The sequence below is a fragment of the Haemaphysalis longicornis genome, unplaced genomic scaffold (assembly GCF_048455015.1).
Source record: "Haemaphysalis longicornis isolate Haplotype H1 unplaced genomic scaffold, Haemaphysalis longicornis Haplotype H1 scaffold_9, whole genome shotgun sequence".
NCBI lineage: Eukaryota > Metazoa > Arthropoda > Arachnida > Ixodida > Ixodidae > Haemaphysalis > Haemaphysalis longicornis.
Window position 1 is genome coordinate 153789069 of NW_027526460.1, and position 23104 is coordinate 153812172.

The 23104-nt window shown below is 46.8% G+C and overlaps 2 protein-coding genes across 3 annotated transcripts in view; both read left to right on the forward strand.

Annotated features, from left to right (window-relative positions):
* Positions 1 to 8690, forward strand: part of LOC144153678 (thiol S-methyltransferase TMT1B-like) — a 31679-nt gene extending 22989 nt beyond the window's left edge. Inside the window, exon 3 of the mRNA XM_077685340.1 lies at positions 4628 to 8690. Coding sequence (XP_077541466.1) covers positions 4628 to 4861 — 234 coding nt within the window. The 3' untranslated portion in view covers positions 4862 to 8690. The remainder of the gene's footprint in view (positions 1 to 4627) is intronic.
* The window catches only part of LOC144153677 (thiol S-methyltransferase TMT1B-like), a 226703-nt gene that overhangs the window by 39416 nt on the left and 164183 nt on the right, over positions 1 to 23104 (forward strand). The window lies entirely within an intron of this gene.

Sequence of the window (23104 nt, forward strand, 5' to 3'; positions counted from 1 at the left end):
GACGAGTGCGGATTCCTGGGCGAACTGGTGTTTCCTATATTGCTTTAGACTTCCAGGTAAAACTCGGTTTATTCATATATCCTTATTTAACCTATTTAATAAATGTTACGTGAACAGCTTCACAAACATGGCCAAATATACAGATTCTTTACCTCAATATTTGATGTATGCAAATTATTTCAAATTGTTTGGTACTGCAATTTTTCAAATTGCAGTATTACAATATTTCAAATTGTTTGGTACTGCAATTCGAGTTTGAGCTACATATATAAGATGGTTCTCAGAGGTGCACTTTCCCAGTACAGCGTTATTGTCATGGTTCCCCACAGAAAAAACACAGAATGTGGGAAAGTAGAAAGAACATTTATTACAAATTCACTGTTTATACAAATCAGTGTTTATGGCTATGTTACCTGCATTCTGTGTTTCACTGAGAGTCTAATATTACACTGGAATTCACTTGTCTTTACGAATCCATATTTACACTTCCCTCTTAGGTACCTCTTTACAGTTCCACCTGAGTTGTGATTCCCACGCCAAGTTATGGTTTTTTATGCAGCACTAACAACTTTCTAGGCCAATTGTAATCTGTCTTTTGGATAAACTTTAAATGGGATCTATAATTTCCTGCATGAAAAAAGGCGTTTGGAAACATTCAGAGATAAGCTTCGCAATTTACGTAGCACACAAGCAGGCACAAAATCAGGGCACGCTGAAGATTTCCCCGAGGTCATCTGAATGACTTGTTCCCTGCTGCCGCAGATGGAGGTATATATGTGAGGGGCCGTCACTTGGATTTCCCCACCTTGAAGAGCCATCTACAGAAAATTTCAGAAAAAGAACAAAATCCAGTGTACCATAAGCCCCTCAACCAAATCACAGGCATGTGAAGTACGAAAACTATATTGCACGAAAATGAAGACGGAGACCAGAAAATGAAATGAAAGGCCACACCAGAGAAGGAGTGATTTAGGGCCTTTCAAATAATTTCACATCATTTCAGTAATCGTTACGCAGAGTAATTTGGCCTCATTGTTCACAACAACGCGAAGCCACTATAGTCATATCGGCCAACCTTCCCGAATTTTAATCGTGCCGTGTTCCTGTTTATGTCGCGAAATGTTTCTGCATGCTCACCCAGAACAGGCAGAAACTTTGGGCTACGAGATAAACTGACATACGATTGCAAAAGAGAAAGCAAAAACATTTCCGCACCTTCATGTGGAATCACTACTACACGCAACAGAGCGAACGTCGCCCTAAACCCAGGAAACGTGCTTTCACGATGCTGACGCCGTCTGCGTCACATTTTTCACTGTACTTAAACATCTGCCTCCCCCCCCCCCTTGTACTGGCAGTTTCATTTTGAACCAGGATCCCACGTGGAAGCCGAAACGTTTTTCACTTCAGTAAGGTGTTCTTCTACCGGTGGTTTCTTCCTCGGCTATTCGTAGAAAGGAATCGACAACTTACATTTTTTCTTCGTTGAAATGTGTTGTGGGATAGGATACATCTAGAACTTGCACCGATCTTCAAGTGGCATTCACGGGAGGTCTGTACCTGTAATGAATCAAGGGGTTACTTGGGTTAAAATTTAATAGGCTTTAGAGCTGGGCAGTTGGTATACATTCATAATGAAAGAAGACCCCAAACTTGACAAGACGAAGAAAAGAACACAGCACAAGCCCTCACTAACAACTGGAGCTTTCTTAAAGAGCTCTTTTCGAAAAAGAGTTCTTGTTGGCTCTGCAAAAACTGAAAAACTACAAAGCTCCATGCTGGGGAAATCGTTATGTGAATTCATAAAGTTCATGTAGTAACGAACTGATAGAAAGAGTCATTAAACATGAGGCGAAATAAGATACGAAATATAACATCATAACACTTGAAGTAAGGCCTCGCATTTTTACAAGTGAATCATACTTTTGTCTGCGCAGGCCTGGGTGCCATCTTTACAAAGAATATTTGAATGAATGAGTTTTAGTTATTGCATTTTCATACCGTTGTTTCCACGGAAATCTTCATTTCAACTTGTGTCATACGCAGGGGAGTCCTGATTGTCAGCTCAAGGAACACTGCCTGCAAGAAAAACAATAGTGCTCATAAGGCATAGCATAGGTAGCCAGATGCAACCGCACTTTTCCAACAGCCAGGAACCGATGAGGGTGCAGCACCCATTTTTACACCTGCACTTGTCTCTGTGTAATTCGTCACAATTTCTGTATCATCAAAAAACAACAACAATCAAGCAGCCTGCATGCTGGCTCATACATACCACCATTCTGTAAATCGCTTTACTGCACTACACTAGTATAACGCGAGACAACCATTTGCCCTGCAATACCACGCGAATAAATAAACGACTGATTTGTGCGAATGGGAATAATAAACCCACTTAACATGGTGACAATGCCCGCTACCTCAAAATGACTAACACCAAATTTACCCACTCAACGAAAAGAATGACAAAAATGAAGAATGTTGTAGATATAAAAACTTTTTATTGTGCGGTAAGGCAAACTTTCACAAAAAAAGAGGCTTGCGCTGGACAGAAGTGAGTTTAGAAATTTCGGGCAGCATTTAGTGGACTACTTTTCTGCAGCACACACCTTGTGTTTATCCGGATGTATTACTACAAGACCAATAAACTAGACACCATGCCGAATATATGCAGCGAGAAAAATGAATATTTCCCGATAGCTGAAACAAAATGATAATACCCAGAGAATAGCGCGGTAATATAAGACTTTATTGGGAAAAAAGTGCGCCCGATGCAGCCAACAGCGTAAACAAAACGCTCAACACATGACGAAGGCGCGCAGAGCAGAAAGCAGGCCACGAGCGCCGTTATCTGTTATAATGTACGGGCTTTCACGATCGTCCGCTCTAATCTGACGCAGCGAACGCAAGCCCGTGATTTCATTCAATTGCCGTCGCGGGCAACAGAAAACGTCCAGCGAAGCAACCAGTCGGGTAACGAAAATCCCTCTCTAATGCTGCAATTTCAAATTGAAAAGCCCCCAGCGAAAAGATACATCCAATGAAAACACGGAAACCGTTACGGGAGTATACCCACCGAGTTCGCTTTCACTGGCGCCGGGGCATCGGTCCAACATGCGAACTTGACGCTGGTCGTAGAAGAACGGGCCGTGTAGCGCTGCCAGTCACAAATGGGCTCGCCGCAGCCTCCGCGACTCACGCCGACAAATAAGTCTTGTAACAGCCATCTTCGCTTCATCGTAGGGGTATCACAGCGGTAAAAAGGCTCGAGTGGCGCGAAAACGCGGCCACCGGACCTGCGGGCGCCGCCATTTCTCTATATCCCGTCATGCAACAGAGAAATCAACGGCCGCCTGGAGAGAAGGCGCGACGAGAATCTCTTATAGGTTACAGGGCATTTTATAGGTTAGAACGTAAAGGTTACATGACAGATTTTGTTGATGTAACCTATAAATCATTAATGTAACCTATAAACCGCTTTTAACTTCCCGATTGTAACCCTTAGAATGGACTGGAATGAAGAAAACATCAAAACGGATCCATTGTAACCTTTATTTTAGAGGTTACATCCCTTTAGAAGTTACATTATGCGTTACCAGGATTAGAGTGTACAGATGGGTTCAGCTTAACATTCCGGAGGATATTCGATTGCCGCTCTCGTAAGCGGTGCAGGTGACAATTTTTCATGCAACCCGCCATCGCATCAGTCGATGCGATGCAACCCGCCATCGCAACAAGCTATGAGTCGAGCTACCTGCGCCGGCCTGCGCCACTTCGCGGCCGGGGCCGCCGCCTGCACAGCGACCGTGCGGCTCATTCAGTGGTTTTTTCATGTCCCCGGGGCGTTTTTGCGTTCATTGTAAGTAAGACGTAATAAAGAGAGAGTGCCTGGAATCGCTGTAGAACTTTGGTCGCGGCCAGCGGCACGACGAGCCGATGAAATTACGGCGTTTCTGCCGCCAACGATCGGGTCGTTCGTTCTCGATAGCAGAAGCTCCACTCTCCTATTGGAGTGGTGAGCCGGCGAAAAACGCCGGCAGTGCGGAAGCGGAAAGCACAAACTCGTGACGTGTTTTGATGTTGTTTGTTTACAAAATATCCACGGGATGTCGATTGCGCGAGGTCCTCTGCTGGCTGCTCGGTTGCGTTTCGCACACTTTAAAATTGATTTTAAATATGTTCTAGGCTACATTCGCCGCTGATATTTTGAATGTGATGTATGTGTGTTCACACCAATCTATCTCCGAAGTTATGTCGCCTCCAAACGTTTGTGTGAGTACCCCTTTAAGAGGAATGTGTGCGCGCTTTCCAGCGAGTTCGCTGCGTTGATAGTCTTGTTCTCAATATTGGTACCTCATAACTGTCCTGCCTTCTTTATTAAATTTAGGGTTTAATTTTAAAATCCTCCTGGCTTACGCAGTTTTCCTTCCTCATATGGGGAGCCTTTCGGCTACTTCCTTGCAGAATTGTTTTAAACATGCTTAGTTAAACACTTACCAGAGGAAGCCGGGCCGCTCTTGGGGAATGCTCATTGACATAGGGTGTGATTTATTTCCTTAGGCACCAGCCTACCATGGCTGGAGGCTTCGGGCTCACAACCCACAAACATGCTTACCTTTTCACGCAGGGTGGGCGCCTCCTATTTGCCGAGCACGTTGCGCATCCAAGGGGGAGCCCGGCAAGATGGCTGCAGCATTTGTCGACGTTCCTCTCAAGCCCAGTGTCTTGCGGCTGTCGCCAGAACCTTGAAACGTGGCTCCTGTTTGAGAGCGCTGGATTCTCGAAGCTCGAGATGAAGGAAGCACACCTGGATATCCCCTATCCCTTCAGCCGTAACTTCTATGGTTTCGCTGAAGTTTAATTTTTTGGAGCGAAACGTTCACTGTGACCGAAGGAAGGGAATCCGTATTGAGAACAGGAGAATGCCCAAAGCGTAATTCTATAAAGCGATGGAAGCAAACGGGGATTTTTCAACCTCAATAATCGCGTTTCAGACACAAGCGGGAACGTTTCGGGAAGCAGCACTTCATTCAGGTCAGAATTCCCTTCCTTCGCCAAAGCCGAGAGCATTAGCGGCTTATATCGTCGGCCCTTTGTTTTAGTTTCGTAATGTATGTACAATGATATAAATGTGGCAGAAACAAGAGGGGATTTTTTAGGAAACTGAATATCCCACACCAGCAATATTTAATTAACGTGCGTAACAATGCCAGGCTGAGCGCAGGCTTCTGCATATATATATATCACTAAGCTGGAATGCCACTGTTTGAAACAAAAATAAATTATTTAACTGAAGCCTTTCTTTCAAAACACCTGCCACTGCGATAAGAAGCTTTACTACAACTGTAACCACAATGCAGGCAAAAATCTCAAGTAGTGGTATAATTCCCAGTATATATGCTACATCTCTTTTCCCCTTCAATATGCCGTTAAGAATAGCGTGCATGAAACATCTTTTATAGGTTAGAGTAAAGACATGTGTTATTATTCCTAAACATTTATTTTTGTTCTGGCAATTTACATAGGCTACCGAAAAAAAAATGGCTGGCGATTACGACACTCCCTAGTGCGATATTTGCGCGCAGCAGCAGTGCGCTAAGGCAGGACTCACTCGTGGGTTCTTTCGACGACAGCGATGATAAGCCTCTGCGTCGGCGACGCGAAGAGCGTCCCCGCAAGGAACCGCGAACTGGGTCTTAAGCGAACGCACATCATAGTCACGTACACGCCCCCCTCACGTTTTCGCCCAGCGTCGCGCATTCGAGCGCCTCGTGCGGGCACAGCATACCGGGCCCTCCCATCCCCCACCGCAAACTTTCGGAGAGCGCTGGCTCGCGGCGCCATCGCGAACCGCCCTCTCCTCACAATTCCGTGATACTGTCCTGCTTTGCTTTCTTTCATCGTTCGCTTTTTGTTTCACTCGGCTGTCTTGCCATCGTTCAGTCGCTTAGGTGGGCAACCCAACTCAGCCCAGTCACGGCCGCCCAAGGGCTGCGCCCTAGAAGTTTAATAGAGCTGACAGGGACAAGGACGAAGCCAGTAGACACAAGCGGTGCGCTGATTTCCAAGAGTTTTAATAGGGAAACTTTTTCCCCTCAGCCTCAAGGACATGCCGTGTCGCCACCTAGGAGTGAGGGCACTCATAAGATACCGGGATTTGTCGTCGTCTGCTAGAACGCATTTCCTGTGCTTATGCTACAGCGTGTTCTTTTCGTGGCCAATCTATGCCACCCGTTCATGGTTTTTGTGCATATTAACGAGGAAAGGGGTCTACGCAATTACTTATCCGTGCAAGGAAACAACGACCTTCTAGTTTTCGGGCGACACGCCGGCGCATAGCAATGGATTGCGGGACCCCAACGGCACCCCTACGTCTAGGTAGTTTCCACCGTCATAAACAACAGATCGTAGACCCAGAAAACGCCATGGAGGGTGGTGCAACCGATCTCGAGAAAGTAAGACTAATTCATTGTGAAATACTTGCGATGGGCTCTGCCCCAGAGAGTGTGTACAAAGAATGCAATATGCCTTGCAACAGCAACGCGAAGGTGCCGCTCAGCTATAATCTCACCCTACAATAGTCGCCAGATGCGCTGGCAACAGCCACGTAGGAGTGGTTGGCGGGGCAATTTGGCTTAAGCAATGCCTATTGCCCTTCCACTGTTCGCTATAGTTATGGTCTGATTTTAATAACCATTGCCGCCGCACTGTGTACTGCTCATTATGTGTACTTTTCTTGTCAACTTGTCAACAACATGAGAACGAGAGTTTTTAATGCCTTCAGGTTAAATTTAGACATGCCTTTGTTTAGGTTGCGTTAGGGCACCACCGTAGGAGAGTATGTGTACAGCGGGGGCAGTTATGCATTGGCCTCCTCATAGTAAGCCTGCCTTTCAATAGCGCTATCAAGTTCATAAACTGAGAGTTCGAAAACTGGCGACTGCTCATAGGAGCCGATGCAGTGTGAGAGTTGTTTAGGAGAACCTACCACAGTTGATACGCTCATAAAATATACAAACGGTAAACATGTGCTTTCAAAACTGAGAAATGATTTCAAGCATTGAGAATTAAGAAGAAAGTACACTTAGAAAGGGCGTCTTGAAAGAAACTTTACGCATTAAATTCCAACTGCAACGCAAGTGAGTGGCGAGTGACATAGCTGCAAGTGACTTCAAAACAATCGCAGCCAGTCTTTCCGGTGACGGTTTCCACGGCAAATACATGTAAACTTTAGCACACGCAAGATATCACAAGATATCCGACAGAGAAAATTGAGCCCTTTCCTTCATTATGCGACAGAGGAAGTTCTAACGCACTGGTCCTCCACCTCTATTACACATGAAAAGATTTTTACGCTAAGCCACGTGTGCACACGGATTGAAGGCGGCCCAGTTGGTACATAACGGAGTTATAAAACAGCGCGGGAAACAGAACTACAAAAAGGGCACACAGACAAGGCGATGACTCTGTGCCCTTTCTGTAGTACCGTTTCCCGCGCTGTTTTATAACACAATTTAACGCTTATCGTACAGGGGACTGCAACAAATTGCGTGAGGTTCATCACGAGCCATCCATCCCAGTGAGCCTTTATTTGTATTGTTGCTGTGCTCCATGAGGCATTCATTAGAGCAACTCCCGGCATGGCCCATCTACCTTTTCCCACAAGATAGCGGAAAGTCGTGCATGATGCTGTATGTATATTTATTAAAACTACTTTTGCTCTTGCTTTGCACGTATGTTGGTACACAGGCTTCGCTCATACGCGAAAAATGGTTTTATGACATTTCCTCTTGATGCTACAAGTGGGGTGCGAAATTAGAGGTACAAATAGTTCTTTTACGCGTCACTAAAAAGCGAACTCACTGCTTTTTACGCAGAAAATTCAAAACATTGTAATCATGGAGGATAGCAAGTTTAAGCAGTTTGTGCGGTATAAGCGCTAGTTTAAACTTGCGCGACCAGGATCACCGCGTAACTCCGTCGTCACTATAAAAGTTGGTTCGGTAGGCCGTAGGCTTCGACGCCGACCCTGAAATGTTGAGCTTTTAGCATATAATCTTGTGATTACACCCAAGCTCTGCACACGAACAAAAGCAAACGATTAGGATAAGTTCCAGTGGAAGGCCATTTGTTTTGTTTACAACATTTATAAAACAACCACTTCTTAATTAATGAGGTATTATGCAGTGAACAAAATCCACCGACTGCCCATAAAGCGCCAAAATGCCCTCATATTTTCTGGAATCTCCAATTACATGTAAGCCCTTTTTCATCCATTGCATTTATTCCTGACGCACGAGGAAAACAAGACACGCACCGCGATAACTTTATTCAGACCTTGTTCGAACAAATACGTTTTAACTTTCATATCTACGGCAAAAATGGTAGATTAAATACATGATCCGAATGTGGTTTAATTAATCCTTTAGGAAAGCCGCACAGGAATATTTTAACAATCTTAATCACTGGCGAATGTGATTTCAACGACGCTGCTGCAATTTCTGCTTAATAATCAAGCTTCTTAGTGCTTTTTAAACGGGATATAAACCTTGGAATGCCTGCGTTTAAATGCGTTGAAATTTGATTCCCAGCTCGGTTTTTGGTGGCATATGTCTCGCAGTGGCGTTTGTGTTGACGTTGGTATTGTCTGCATTGTATTGTGTATTGTATAAAATTATATTGTAGGTGTACGTATGTTTTTTTAAATCTTGCGCGTAATGCTTCGAGCATTCAAATGGCCACCCCGTATCGTGTAAATAAAATAAATATGGTCTGTCAGTACGGACAGCTACCTGAGTTTATGTGGTGCTGAGAACTCAACTCTTACCTTCAACTACTCAGTTATCGCTTTCAATTTGTGAGAGAGTGTGTGTACGTTTCAAATGGCTGCTACCCTTTGCCTTTCCATGGGTGTTGCATTCATGGCGGCTATTCTAACTTGTTTCGCTTCCGTGCGAAATGTTTTATGTACAGCAACGCGAACATTCTTGGGGGAGCCAGCTTCGGTGAAGCGTTAATTTTGATTGCTAAATCTCGGGTTCAATAAATGGTGGCACGATTTATTTAAGGCATTTCTGGAGCCTAGGTTTGCGGTTCTTTATTCAGCAGTTTTGTACGTACACGAGTGGCTTATTTGTCCGGGGGTCGTAGCGCCAACGGCCGTGTTTATCTTCAAATGCAAAGCAGACAGCCAGAAAACCGAGTGGCTCAATTGCAGGTAGTTTGCAGGTTAGTTCCAGTGGAGCAAGGCAGTGCTTAAGAATTGTCAATTAAAACATAAAATAAAAAATTCAAAAGTTCAAATGTCAATTGTCAATAAAAAAAGAGTTTTCAATTATGTAAAAGCCTCTGCCTCAAGTATCTCAGAAGTGCAGCTATAAAAACAAAAAAAAAATGACGAACGTAAATATCTTAGGAAAATGTGTCCCTTCCAAAGCGAAACACATCTCCTTTCGAAGTTCTGAAGAAAGTAATTTCATGAGAAAAAGGCTACCCATGAACCTATGCAAATGGTCGACTTCTGAAGCCGCGCTTGATTATTCTATACTATAAAAGTACATTTTAGATAAAGACAGAACTTTCAATATGGCTGCATGATAGTCATTTGAGCTAGAATCTGGGAATGTATCGCATTCGCAAACTCCCCTGAAAACGGCATTGAATGGACACTGCTGCATGGATTCTTGAAGTGGTATGGGATGCTGTGTAAAGCTGTGGTTGTCTGCACCAAGGGGTATTACGGGCTCCCTAGATAACTTATGCAGCAGTATACACCTCGACTGTTATGAGCACGGCTCTTAGGCTTTATGACCAAGGAAAGTGAAAAACATGTTAGAAAACTTATTATCTGATCAAAATTTACTTTGAAAATTAAAAAGATACTGACTGGTAAAACATTGTAAGCATTCCACTACTCCTCGCCTTGCTTCACTCTACCTTCCGCCCCCTCTGTAAGACAGACGCGTTCATAAAAAAACGTTACAATGCCAGGCAGAGGACACGTACGGTGTTCGTCGATCTCCCGCTTTTAGCACTCTTCTGTTAGTGTGCCAGATTTGTGTCGATGAGCCCTTACGTTTTTACGGCCCTTTCCATTGCTTTCCGTCCCTACGTGCCCCTCTCCACCCTCCCCGCCTTTTTCTCCAGCCTGTTCGCATTGAACATAGAAGTTTTTTTCCGCCTTTCTTTACCTGGACTTCATTTAGTATCTCCCATCGAACCTTCACTGTAGCGTCGCTCCTCGCTGAGTTCACAAGTTTGCCCATGTAAAAAAAAGCGTTAATAATACCAAATAAAGTATTTCAAGTGGCAACGAATGCCGCAAGAAAAAAAACGAAACTAACTTTAAATCAAAATGTAAAGATATCGCCATTACTCAAACAATATTTCCAGCACAATGCGCATTGTATTTTTTCCTTCAACAATGACAGTTTGCACAGTGCACTAAAGCCGTTCATACGGAAACGGCCAAGAAATATCATAAGATTGGCCCTCAGTTCTGTCCTTCAAACTAGTTTCGCGAGAACTATTCAAGCCCAGGTAGGAATTGCACTGAAGAGAGAGGACCAAATACGACCCCAGTGCGTTGCTAACTATGTCATAGTAAGCACACCCTCAGAAGAAAGCGCCCACATGCACGCGAGCATTGGCGTCCTTTCACTACTCTGGTACCAATATGAGGTCTCCACACACCTCGCTGCTGCAGGCAACACTCTCATGGGAGCTATCTCTAATGTAAACGGCGATGAGACCTCCCAAAAAGTGCACGGCAGAATATGCACTTACAACTCGTAACTCCCCATCCTACACGTCATGCGCCTCTACTTATTCAACATGGCCCAGATTTTATTCGACGGTTGTGCCCTGGGCCCGACAGGATGTGTGCCCCAAAGCTCGTGATTCCTTTCGCTGCCGTCGCTGTGGGGCCACAAATCTTGTCCATTCTCATCCGTGCATGTAGACGTGCATGGTCTGCGAAGAACCCTATATCCCTAACTTTGCGACTGCCCGCGTCAATATCAACCGCGGCGAAAAGCTCCCACCTATGCTCAGATAGCTTCGGCAGGGCAACCTTTGAGTCGCACCCAAGACCAGCAACAGCAACAGGCACATACGTCCTGGCCTCCGGGTGGACTTTTTTGACCGTCCGATCAATGGGCAGAACCCGCAACCTGTTTACAAGCGGCCTTTCCGCCGAAGCCTGCTCCCAAGCATGGTCAAGGGCCTTACGGTGTATAGCGAACGGCTCCAGAATCACAGGTGAGCTGCTTCGTCGCTCCTTCCCACTAGTACTCGTGTAAGGGCTGGCCTCGTACCCTGGTCTGCTCCACCGACATATACGCAGTGAGACAACGCGATTCGGGCTCAGATCCCTCTCCTCTGGCAAGAAAACGTGGCTCTTTGTTAGGTGAACCAAGCCTTCAAAGCGCGTGATTCCGCCTTGCAGGACATTCCCTCCTTGCCCACACCTCCACCTCCCAAACGTAAGGCGGTGTCGGACTAATCTCTTTTTGAAGCCGTTCTTCCCTTTATTCAAGAATCAGTTAGGAATAACGTCACTCAGGTTGAGGTTTCCTGCAAGCAGGTCTTAACGGAGCAGAAAGCGGAAAACTTGAATATTTATGCGGCACTACGAGCCAGTATAAAAAATTGCACGCCAACATAGAAGCCCTGCGCTGCGAACTGCCCTCAAGCGTCATGGGCTTAGTCAATACTATCAAGTGCTTCTCCGGCCCTATCCCAATTCCCCAACCCCAGCTACAACTGCGCCGGTCAGCTACAACAAATATTTCGCTCGGTTCTGGCAGTGGAATTGCAGGGGATTCCGTACTAAACGGCAAGGTGGCATACATCTGCTGATACACCAGCCGAATCTGCCTCGAAATAAAGAGCATTACAAGAAGTACGTACAACAGCCAAGCTCTCAGGTTACAGGGCTTTTCAGAGCAATAACAATCATACTACATCTGTTCTAGTCCACCGAAACGTCACTGCTCAACGGATGCAATATGATAGTATTCCAATCCCCCATGATTTAGTGGCTCTTTACTGAAGCAGACGGGGCGCTGAGTGCCCATATTTTCTCAACATAGACAGCAGCCCTCGTTTACCAGGACACCCCTTTAGTCACTCGTTTACTCTCAGTAAGCCAACAGTAGGGCCTCGTGCTGTTTTCATTGTCGGCGATTTCAATGCGCCACCCATTGCCTGGAGATGCCTTAACTGCACTCATAAGGGCAGGCATCCAAGCGCATTGGCTTACTACACAATTGGATCTAATGACACCCACTAGTGCTTGAAACAGCGTAAAGAGAGATTCATCGCCAGATCTCACGTTCACTTACAATGTCACGAGTGCATGCAGGTGTAACACCAATGACCCGTTTGGTAGCGATCACTTTATTATCAACATTGGTGTAATTTAAAAGGCCTCTGGCGCCTTTGTCACCGGCAGACACATCTCCCAGACTCTAATGAAGTTCGCGAGGTGCGACATGCCCACGAACGTCCAGATATCGCCCCTTCCGTTCTTGAAGAATAATAAAGCAGCTTGTTCCTGACGTTCCAACCACGAGGTCCCCCATAGATTCCGGCACTCAATCCGACGCGGTAGACTCCCATCTTCAACACCCACAGAATGATTGCGAAGCTTCCAGCGCAGATTTCCGAAACATAAGCGCAAGCGGAAATTAAGGATGAAAATAGCGCATCTAAATTACGAACCAGAGAACTATTCTGTTCAGCTTCCTGAAAGCAAGTGGCACAAAATTTGCAATAACATGAAAGGCAACCGGTACTCACCTACGGGGCAGAAACTAGGAGGCTCACTAAGAGGGTTGAACTTAAATTGAGAACGACTCAGCGGGCAACGGAGCGGAAGATGATAGGTGTAATATTAAGGGACAAGAAGAGAGCGGAGTGGGTCAGAGAAGAAACACGTGTTAAGGACATATTAGTAGAAATTAAGAAGGAGAAATGGGCGTGGGCTGGGCACGTAATGCGAAGGCAAGGTACCCGTTGGTCATTAAGGGTAACCGAGTGGATCCCTAGAGAAGGCAAGCGTTGCAGGGGGTGGCATAAAGTTAGATGGGCGGATGATATCAAGAAGTTTGCGGGGGAAAATTGGTCGTCGTTAGCACAAAAGCGGGGTAATTGCAGAATAATGGGAGAGGCCTGTGACGTGCAGTGGGTGCAGATAGGCTGGTGATGATGATGATCATGATGATGATGACGGAAGGCAACCTTGACATGCGGAGAGCATGGTCCCTGTTGAGATATTTCTTGGAGCCCACTCAAAGATAAACAGAACAGGTTCATCGGCTCACAGCCATCATACAAAATTTCTGGGATGCAAATGAGGCACTAATCGATAGAGTCTGCCCCTTATGTATTCCCGCGGAATGCGCCCAGCAACTTCCACCGTAGCATGATTCTCCTAGTAGTGACCTAGATGCCGCCATCACGGAGGCGTATGTGCGCAGCCCTCTTCTGACTATCCGCCCAGGCTCGGCACCGGGGCCAGACGGAATGTCCAAAAAATGCTGCGCAACTTTGATGGACCCTCAAAATTGGTTCTTACGCAACACTTCCATTATATTTGTGAACCCGGGGCATTACCCTCGGCAGGGAAACATGGCCATGCCCCGCCTATTCTAAAACCGGGTAAGCCCCATATTATTGATCACATCAGCTCCATATTTCCAATCTCATATGTTGTCAAGGTTGTGGAGGATGCCATTCTTGCCCGCTTTACGCTCCACCTCAGTTCCACCAGGGCCCTTCGACACTCGATGATTGGCTTCCGCTCCGAACTCTCCCCTCAGGACATCCTTATGCAACTTTCCGGTGAGGTAAACCGTCAGCCCGACTTCATACTGCTTCGATTCTGGCGCTGGATCTCATCAAAGCCTTTGACCCAGTCACCCACGGCACCATCTCGCGCTGCGGGGAATCACCATCCCCTGGAGAGTGTGTGTACAGCTATGTGCGCAACTTTTTAACGGCGCGTAGAAAGTTATTTCAAATAGGGAACATTAAATCTGAAGTTATAACTCCCTCTTCCCTAGGGACTCTTAAGGAGCCGTTCTGTTCCCTCTGTGACTACCCTCAACATCCCAAAGAAGTTTGAAAGAATTCCACAGCTTCAGTTACCCATATACGCGGATGATAATACGGTGTGGGTCACTGCTGGTAGCGACACATTCAATGCAAACACATTACATCAAGATGCACGTCTTGTTAATGACGAAGTACAGTCAGCGGGTCTGGAGTGCTCTATTCTAAACAGCGCTTGACAACACGATGACGAGGAAGATGGTACACAAGACGGCGCTGACTCTCAACTAAATCTTTATTCGGAAGAAAACACACATATATACAATCATACACCACAGGTGTCCCTACATGTCATCACTACACAGCGGGGCGCAAGCAATCTTATCGTTGCCCACTCCTGTCCCCCCCTCCAAAAAACACAAGTGCATCGTTTTTGACAGGAAAGAAAATTTCTTATCGCACAGTGTCAAAGAAGCATGGCTAATGCACTTCCCTTCACTTTTTCTTATATGAAACGCTTCCACTAACTCTCTCTTCAACTCGCCATTATGGCGCCAAAGAGTACACGTGTCCTTAAGCAATGGGTTGCATTTTTCTTTACTGTTTTCCTCGTGGGCCTTGCAGTGCCGAGTGATATGTGCAAATGGATTATACTTCAGTGAACCACGGTGATCCATGAGCAGTACACTGACGCACCTGCCTGATTGTCCAATGTACACATTACCACATGAAAACGGCAAGGAGTATACGATCCCGTCGAACAGGGAACAAACGGTGACATATGTGTCGTATTGCACCCGCTGCCAGCTTTCTGTCCTGACAACCTATTTTCCACCATTTTATATATTCTCCCAAGTGTATTCGGGCCCAAAAAACGACCCGAACCCCGTAACGACCGGCTACATTTTTTAGGTCATCTGAGATACGATGCATGTAGGGGATAACAGTGATCCGGTTTTTTTCAATCAAGTAGCTTCTCTGCACTCCTGCGCTACTGAAAGCTACTTAAAGTTGTAAACCTTGTGTTCAGCAGAGCAGGCAATGTGGCGAAGGTACGAGATATCAAAGCTTGCGATTTGTTGGGGGAAAAACCTACTTCTCCTACATTAGAATTAGCAGAGCTGCCTTTGAGACCGGGAACATGCTCGATTGGTGCGGCACATGGCGCAGAATGTAAACGATTGCCTCCTTCAGAGCATAGAGCTCAGCCACCGTCGAAGATGTTTGTCGCTCCAGATGAAATGAAAGCATTTCACCAGTTAGTGGCATGTATAATCCAGAGGAAGTGCTTTGCATGGTTTATGAACCATCGGTGAATATAAATGTTGTTGCTGAATGCTCTCTACACATGTAGTCGAGCACGTTGTGGGGGCTTTCCTATCGGGATATAGTATTTTGAGACCAATCCCTGGCGTAGCAATTCAATTTGTAGGTGAGCAAGGTTCTGCTGAGGGAAATTCGGCGGCGTTATTTGTGAGGGCTGGGTTGGAACAAGGAGCGGTTCGCTATAAATCGCCTGGGCGGATCCGGAGCTGCTGCATTTGGAGGCTACACGACCTAGGAAGTGATTTGTTGCGTGTAGACGATGCCTCAAATACACTTGAAGGGTCTCCTGTTGTTCAATCATTTCAAAAAGGAAACAACGTGCCTCTGCTACGGTTTCAACGGCAGAAAATCCTTTCGGCTCCCCGCTTCAATGCTTTTGTGCTTATCTGAGGCATTTTATGCAGGATATTGCCACGAACCATGCATTGGCTTTGGGTATGTTTTGTTTTTGCCGACCGGCTGCACCGGGCTGTGTTATCTGTGTTATTGGTATGCCAATTGAAGCCCGTGTTTCATTCTTCATTTTTATGGCGCACGTGTTATCACTTTTGATAGGGAGAGCGTTTCAAACTAACGTCAACAGCCTAGAATAATTTGCTTTGATCTAGAGTGTTCTGGACGCAATCGCCGGTTCCAGAAACTCCCGCGCCCAAAGATAAATTTCCGCAGAGCAGACGCCGCGGCATTCCGACTTGCCGACGCTCGCTTGAGCACGTCACTTTTATGACTACAACTTAGCCGCCTGTGTATTCTTTGAGTTGTTAGGGGAGCACAGGATCGCTCCAATAATCTTGTTTTCCTTGAAGAGAACTCCGTCGTCTTTGGACTTTGTGATAATATAGAGACTTCATCCACATAACTCTTGTGCAGCATAACCATTGAATGGGAATCACTGCCCCAGCGCTAACCTGCAAGGCATTTAAAATCATGAGCGGCCGAAGAAAGGCGGCTCCGCATCCGTGTGACTTCGGATGACCAGGTCAACTTGCTGTTAATTGGAACTCCTAGATATTTTTGAACTAGTGCATATAAAAGTATGCGCCCGCCGAGTACGAATGGATATCGATCCATATTTGTTTCGTGTTAAAGCCATGGCCACGCTCTTATCTGGAGAGAGTTGAAAGCCACGGTCTGCGAGGTAGTTAAAAACAATGTATAGGGCTCTCTGTAATCGCTGATAAGTACATTATCGCGGACGAGAAGCACACCATAAGCAGATATTATCCGCGTACAGCGTGATCTTCACTCCCCGCTGCAGGATTCTCTTGAGTGAATTGAGGGTCAGGTTGGTCAGCGACGGGCTTAGTACGGCACCTTTTGGTGCGCCCTTTTTCACGGAGTAATAAGAAGTTGAGCCCTCCGGTGTGGTCATAAAAAGGTGCCCTCCGTCAACGCTGCCCGCTCTCCATGTGTACAACCATCTCCCAAAGCCATGATCTTCAATGGAGCAAAGAATTGCGGTGTGGAGGACTGTATCAAACCCGGCCTTTATGTCCAGGAGAATTGCGGTTGGTGTGAAGCCAGAATGAAGTGATTCTTCGAGTGAGGACACTAGGGCAATGATATTTTCTATCGCTGATCTGTTGTAAAGAAAACCATTCATTTCCTGGGGAAAGCCTTCCAACTCTTGGGAAACCATGTCATCCTGGTATGCATCTTCATTTCTATTAGCTTTCTGATACTGCTAAACAAGGTGATAGGCCGCAGGGGTGCAGGACTGGATGGTGGTTTTGTAGGTTTTAAAAGTGGCGCTATTTTAAGTATCCACTCGGCGGCAGCTCCTCCAACGTTGCTTATGTAGCTTTTTCAGGTGCTGTCTGACATTCCTGTGAGCTCGCCGAGTAGCTCGCAGGTCCTCTATGTTATTGGTAAGCAACGCCTTCCTTTCGAAGAGAACGCGTTGCTGGGTGTGTTGGTTTAGGTCTACGAACATACTCAGTGGCGAAAATACACAACACACGAGAAAGAAGACAGGAACAGGTGCTACACTTCCAACAGTTTAATAGCAACGGCAGCAACGTGCAAGGCCGTCCACTTTAGGTACGAACACTGTGCAGCGTGGCCTCGCTCCGCGGAGCGCCAGCGCACAAGCCGTGGCCGCGCATCGAAGCTAAGCGGCGCAGGCGCAGCGGGGCTTGTTGGCGGGCTTCGTGTCGTCTGCTAGCGCGGGAGCCAGCCGTGCTTGCTTTGCTGTGGAGCACTCTTGGTATGCTTGCAGCGTCTTAGCGCGACGCGACCGCGTTGCGGGAAAGCGCACCCCTGTCTTACTGCGCCGGGTTGTGTAGTTTCTGCGGTTGTCAACTGGGCGCTTCCACTTCTAAGGTCCGCGGTCCCAGTTTAATGCATGTATTGTTGGAGGCATTTTAGGACTGGCTTGGTTTGGTTTGCTGAGGCATGCCCTAGAAGAGGGCTACGTATAATTTCGGCCACACGGATCTATTTATAGTGCACTGGCATTACGCAGCACATGGGTGTCTGGGCATTTCGCTTCCAAAAAATTTTGGCCACAGTGGCTGGGTTTCCATCCCACGACTATATTATTGATGTCTGTTGCCTTTTTTATATATATGAATATAACACAACGTCGAAACGGTTCAACCAGTCGCCCTGGAGCGGGTCTCACGCACTCATCATGATTGCTGTACTTTCGGCCGAATCCGAGACTGGCCTAACTCTTCTGCTACATTATAACGCGCTTATCATTGGTTGCGCTGCATACCTGGCAAGTTATTGGGAGACAGAGTCTCTACCTTTGTTGCTACCTGCTACGCATTCTGTCTAGCCCGGCCCGTACTTCCTTGCAATATGTTTACGCGAGTAATGAAGCTGTGGTCACCAGTTTCATGCTGCACAATTGTGGAACAGCTTCTCCGTCCTTGTGGTGCACAACTTCTTCGTTCTTCTCTTTCCTATCCCCAAACGCATGACCTAGCAAAAAGCCATGAACTAAAAAATCACCAATATGTTCAATACGTTTTCAATATGCCTAATAATGCAAGCAATGCCTTACATATGAACAAACACTTGCATTGTGGACTGAACATATTCTAATCTCTTCTCATATTTCCGATATTTGTTGTCGATTTCCATGAGTTCGTTGATCACATTCGAAGTCAGTTCGAGCAATCCGCTAGCGTCTTCGAGCTAGACTTAGCATGTGACACTCCGATCAAAAACAATTAGTGAAGGTTGCACTCACGCACAAGACTTGAATAGCTCAGGTGTTGTAGGTGAGCATTGCCGGACACAGTTAAATCTGAATATCATTGCTTATTTACGTAGTTGCGATGCTAGTAATCGTTGTAATATGCATTAAAAAGGTCGTCGTCTTCTTCGCGGCGAGTGGTGGATCTTTTTACCATCTCTTTTTATACTTTTACCATCTCTTCGTCATCGACTCGAGACAGCGGTGGCGGAATCTGCAAGTCGTCTCGGGATGGACTGGCACACTTGTAAACTCGTAGCCCTCTCTTCAATTATCCATCATGGCTTCTAGAGAATGTGGCTGTCACGGTGACCTCTCCCAAGCAGGGTGTCTCTTCAACTTTAGCATGACATCTTTAGCATTAGTGCTGGAGTTCTTGCACATGCGTGGTAGCGCTTGAAGACAACGCTGGATGTGCTTTTTTTTGGCTAAAGCTCCTGCGCGAGCCGGGGACTCGGCGGAATCCGCCAGGCACGCGCTCACAAGCACTCGGCATTTTCTCCGTCCTCAAGGTTTTCCCCAACCCACCACGGGTACCTGGACCGGCCCCTGAGCTTCAATCCTGGAGCTACGAACTTCCAGGGAACCCACCAAGCCCGCCCGGAAACCCAGTTTTGGCTGGATCCCGCTTTGCATGGCAACAACTACCGGCTTCAACATCATCGGTCACATGGCCCGAAAGAACGCAATATATTCCTGCAAGTGACGCCGTCTGCTCGGGGCACAACACCGCATGCCACACGTTGCTCAACGCTCTGTTAACCTTTCAGGCTGTGGTGTCCTGGCTCACTGCCAACGCCCCAGTGTTTTCCAACCCACTACGGGTACCTGGACCGGCCCCTGAGCTTCAATCCTGGAGCTACGATTTTCCCGGGAACCCACCAAGCCCGCCCGGAAATTCAGTTTCGGCTGGATCCCGCTTTGCAGGCAACAACCACCGGCTTCAACGTCATCGGTCACATGGCACGAAAGAACGCAATATATTCCTGCAAGTGACGCCGTCTGCTCGGGGCACAACACCGCATGCCACTCGACGCTCAACGCTCTGTTAACCTTTCAGGCTGTGGTGTCCTGGCTCACTGCCAACGCCCCAGTGTGGAATAAACCACGGAGGCAGGCGAGGCAGCAGAATCCAACGATGACGGGTCAGCAACAGAGGCTGCAAACAGAGCAGACGTAATTCAGAGGAGTGGTCTCGTAGCCGCAAATGCTGCTGCCAAATGAAGCCGGAGTTGCCGTGGACGCGCCTTTAAGAACCTTCTTGTTGGTGACAAAAACCGCGCAGGCGCAGCAGGCTGCAAGCAGCGCAGGCTCAGAAGGGGTCTTTTGGGCGAACGCTCAAGCGCACACTATTGGGGTAGTGGCGCAGGCGCACGTGGAATAAACCACGCAGGCAGGCGAGGCAGCAGAATCCAACGATGACGGGTCAGCAACAGAGGCTGCAAACAGAGCAGACGTAATTCAGAGGAGTGGTCTCGTAGCCGCAAATGCTGCTGCCAAATGAAGCCGGAGTTGCCGTGGACGCGCCTTTAAGAACCTTCTTGTTGGTGACAAAAACCGCGCAGGCGCAGCAGGCTGCAAGCAGCGCAGGCTCAGAAGGGGTCTTTTGGGCGAACGCTCAAGCGCACACTAGCGGGGTAGTGGCGCAGGCGCACGTGGAATAAACCACGCAGGCAGGCGAGGCAGCCGAATCCAACGATGACGGGTCAGCAACAGAGGCTGCAAACAGAGCAGACGTAATTCAGAGGAGTGGTCTCGTAGCCGCAAATGCTGCTGCCAAATGAAGCCGGAGTTGCCGTGGACGCGCCTTTAAGAACCTTCTTGTTGGTGACAAAAACCGCGCAGGCGCAGCAGGCTGCAAGCAGCGCAGGCTCAGAAGGGGTCTTTTGGGCGAACGCTCAAGCGCACACTAGCGGGGTAGTGGCGCAGGCGCACGTGGAATAAACCACGCAGGCAGGCGAGGCAGCAGAATCCAACGATGACATGTCAGCAACAGAGGCTGCAAACAGAGCAGATGTGATTCAGAGGAGTGGTCTCGTAGACGCAAATGCGGCTGCCAGTTTCATCATGCTGCCAGTTTCATCATGCTTCTGTCACCTACTTTCGACGAAACGGCGCCACCATCGCAGCATTGAAACTGGGGCCCTATTCTCGACTGCAAAAATTGCCGGCAATTCTGGCAACTTGCCGGAAGTCTTTTCTGACTGGCCTTCAATTTTGGTAACGTGCTTCCGGATGACAAAGCGGTTGTGTGTGCTGTCGTCATTTTGACGTTCAATGTCGTTTGCGGACACCAGTTCTAAAGTTTGCCCTATTTCTCGCTAGTAAAGGCACATAATTCTTGGCCGGAAATGAAAAACCAGACTAAATGAAGCGGACATGAGAACGTAAGCCTGTCTTTTCTATTCAACAACAATACTGCTTGTAATACACACCCCCTGTGTGATTGGCTGAGAAGGCGTGACGTTAGTTAAACAGTTGGCGGGAACGATTACGTCATGCATTGGCAACTTCAGCCTGCGTAAAAGTGACGTAATGCTCCGTAACAGCTTGAAAATGGCGGCAGTTTTTGTCGCAAAATTCAAGCAAAATAGGGCAAAAAATTTCCCCCTGCTTACGGCGCCGAGAAATGTGCGGCAATTTGCAGCAGGCGCAGTTTCGCATGCACGCTGTTTAAAGCTTGTTCCTACAGAAACAAATTATTGTTTCAACTGCTCCCAAGTCAGCGATCATGGAGCATACAAATGTTTGGCAATAAAATAAAAATTATTTGTTTGGCGTAACCGCAACATAAGAGGGCAGTACAAGCCTCTCCATGACAAAGAGAACCCAATGCATGACATTCGTCCATACTCATCCTGGTAAGCTGTTAGGTCACATGATCGAACTCAAGAGAAAAATAACAAAGAAAAGTGACTATTTGGTTCATTACAGCACTGATTGAAATCGAGCTTACGAATGATGGAATCGGCGACATCGGTGCGCTCGCGGTTACCAGGCGTAGCGCTAAGCTGCTCTTACGTGTCATAGCAGCGATGGTCGCGGCCGTCTTTTTCTGTGATCACGCCATAAGCTTGTAACATAGCAGCAGATGATGGCGTGGCGGCGGTGGCGGCAGGGAAGGTGATAACGCAACAAAGCTTGCATTGAAGCAGAGAGCCCAGCTATGTTACTAAAAGCGATTGAAAGAAATAGATACGGTAAAAAATTGTGTGATGTTTTTTAGCTCGACATCCGCCTTTCGCTCGCTTTTGGATCAACGTTACTCGATCGCCTTGTGCTGTTGACGCCAAATTTGACCCCCAGAAATGTGTTGTTCTTGTCAGCCTCAGCTACCGTCTTAATCTTTATAGTACATGCCAAGTGTTTTTATATAACTTTGTTGCACAATATTTGATAACTTGGTAGCGATCTTTATGAGTCACTCGTCAAATTACACTGCATTCCGTCATAGCTTTAGGTGCAGCACGTCACTGATTGCTTACGTAGTGATTACGCAAAAAAACATGGACGAATTGCCGTCAATTTGTGCTGTCGAGAATAGGGCCCCTGGTGTCCCAAATGAAGGGTTCAAGCGAAGCGCTCGATATTATAAATAAAGCCAGACATTTTGAGGATGGTTTATTTATGCGTACGAATGCTGATGCCGCTTCTCCGTTTGAAACGCCTTGTATTTTGTAGATCGCATTAAACGCGTCAACACAAGCACAACTGAACAGCGACCTTTACAGAATTGAACAGAACAGCGACATTTATTTTTTTCTTGTTGAGTTACTGACTTGGCGTTGCGTCAGTCCATTCTCAGTTTTTATATTGTATTTTTCGACAAACGTATAAAAGCGCACGATCAGATTTAACTTTAGGATTCCTCTACTTTTTAAGTGTTTTAATATTCTGCGACAGGCAATGGTTGCAATAGTTGACTATCAATATTCATATTAGGTAACTTTTGTTTTATTTGGTTACGTATTTTGTAAAGTGCCATTCGGTTTTCAGAACAATACTGCAGTAATCGAACTCCTACGTATGCTCCCTCCTCGTTAAAGAAACCATATCCAGGCTTACCGCCTTACAGGGTAACGCGGAATACAGTTCTTGATCGGGAACCGTTGTGAGTCATACCGGTGAAAATGAATGTTAATACAAATATTTGTACTTATCGTTGGCGGAACCAGGCACACAGGCCCGCAAAAGACAGAACTGCCCATACCAATGATATTTGCGTAGCCAATCATAGAAGCGTCCCACTAGTTTCCGTAGCTGTTAGTGCGGCAAACAACCCAATGCATCTGTGCAGATTTCGTTTCACTAGACATATCCACGCACAACGTCTACACATTAAAAGGGCCGACGCAAACACGACAAAAAATGGCCTTGGCTTGGCTCTGATAACCTTGAATATACAAAGCAAAAGCTTGGCTTAGTCGGTTTGAGTATTGGTTTCGCTTGGTTAACCTTTGATGTAGCTGTATTGCCTACAACGGCTCGATGCCGTTCGGTAACGCTCACAGAAGGAGG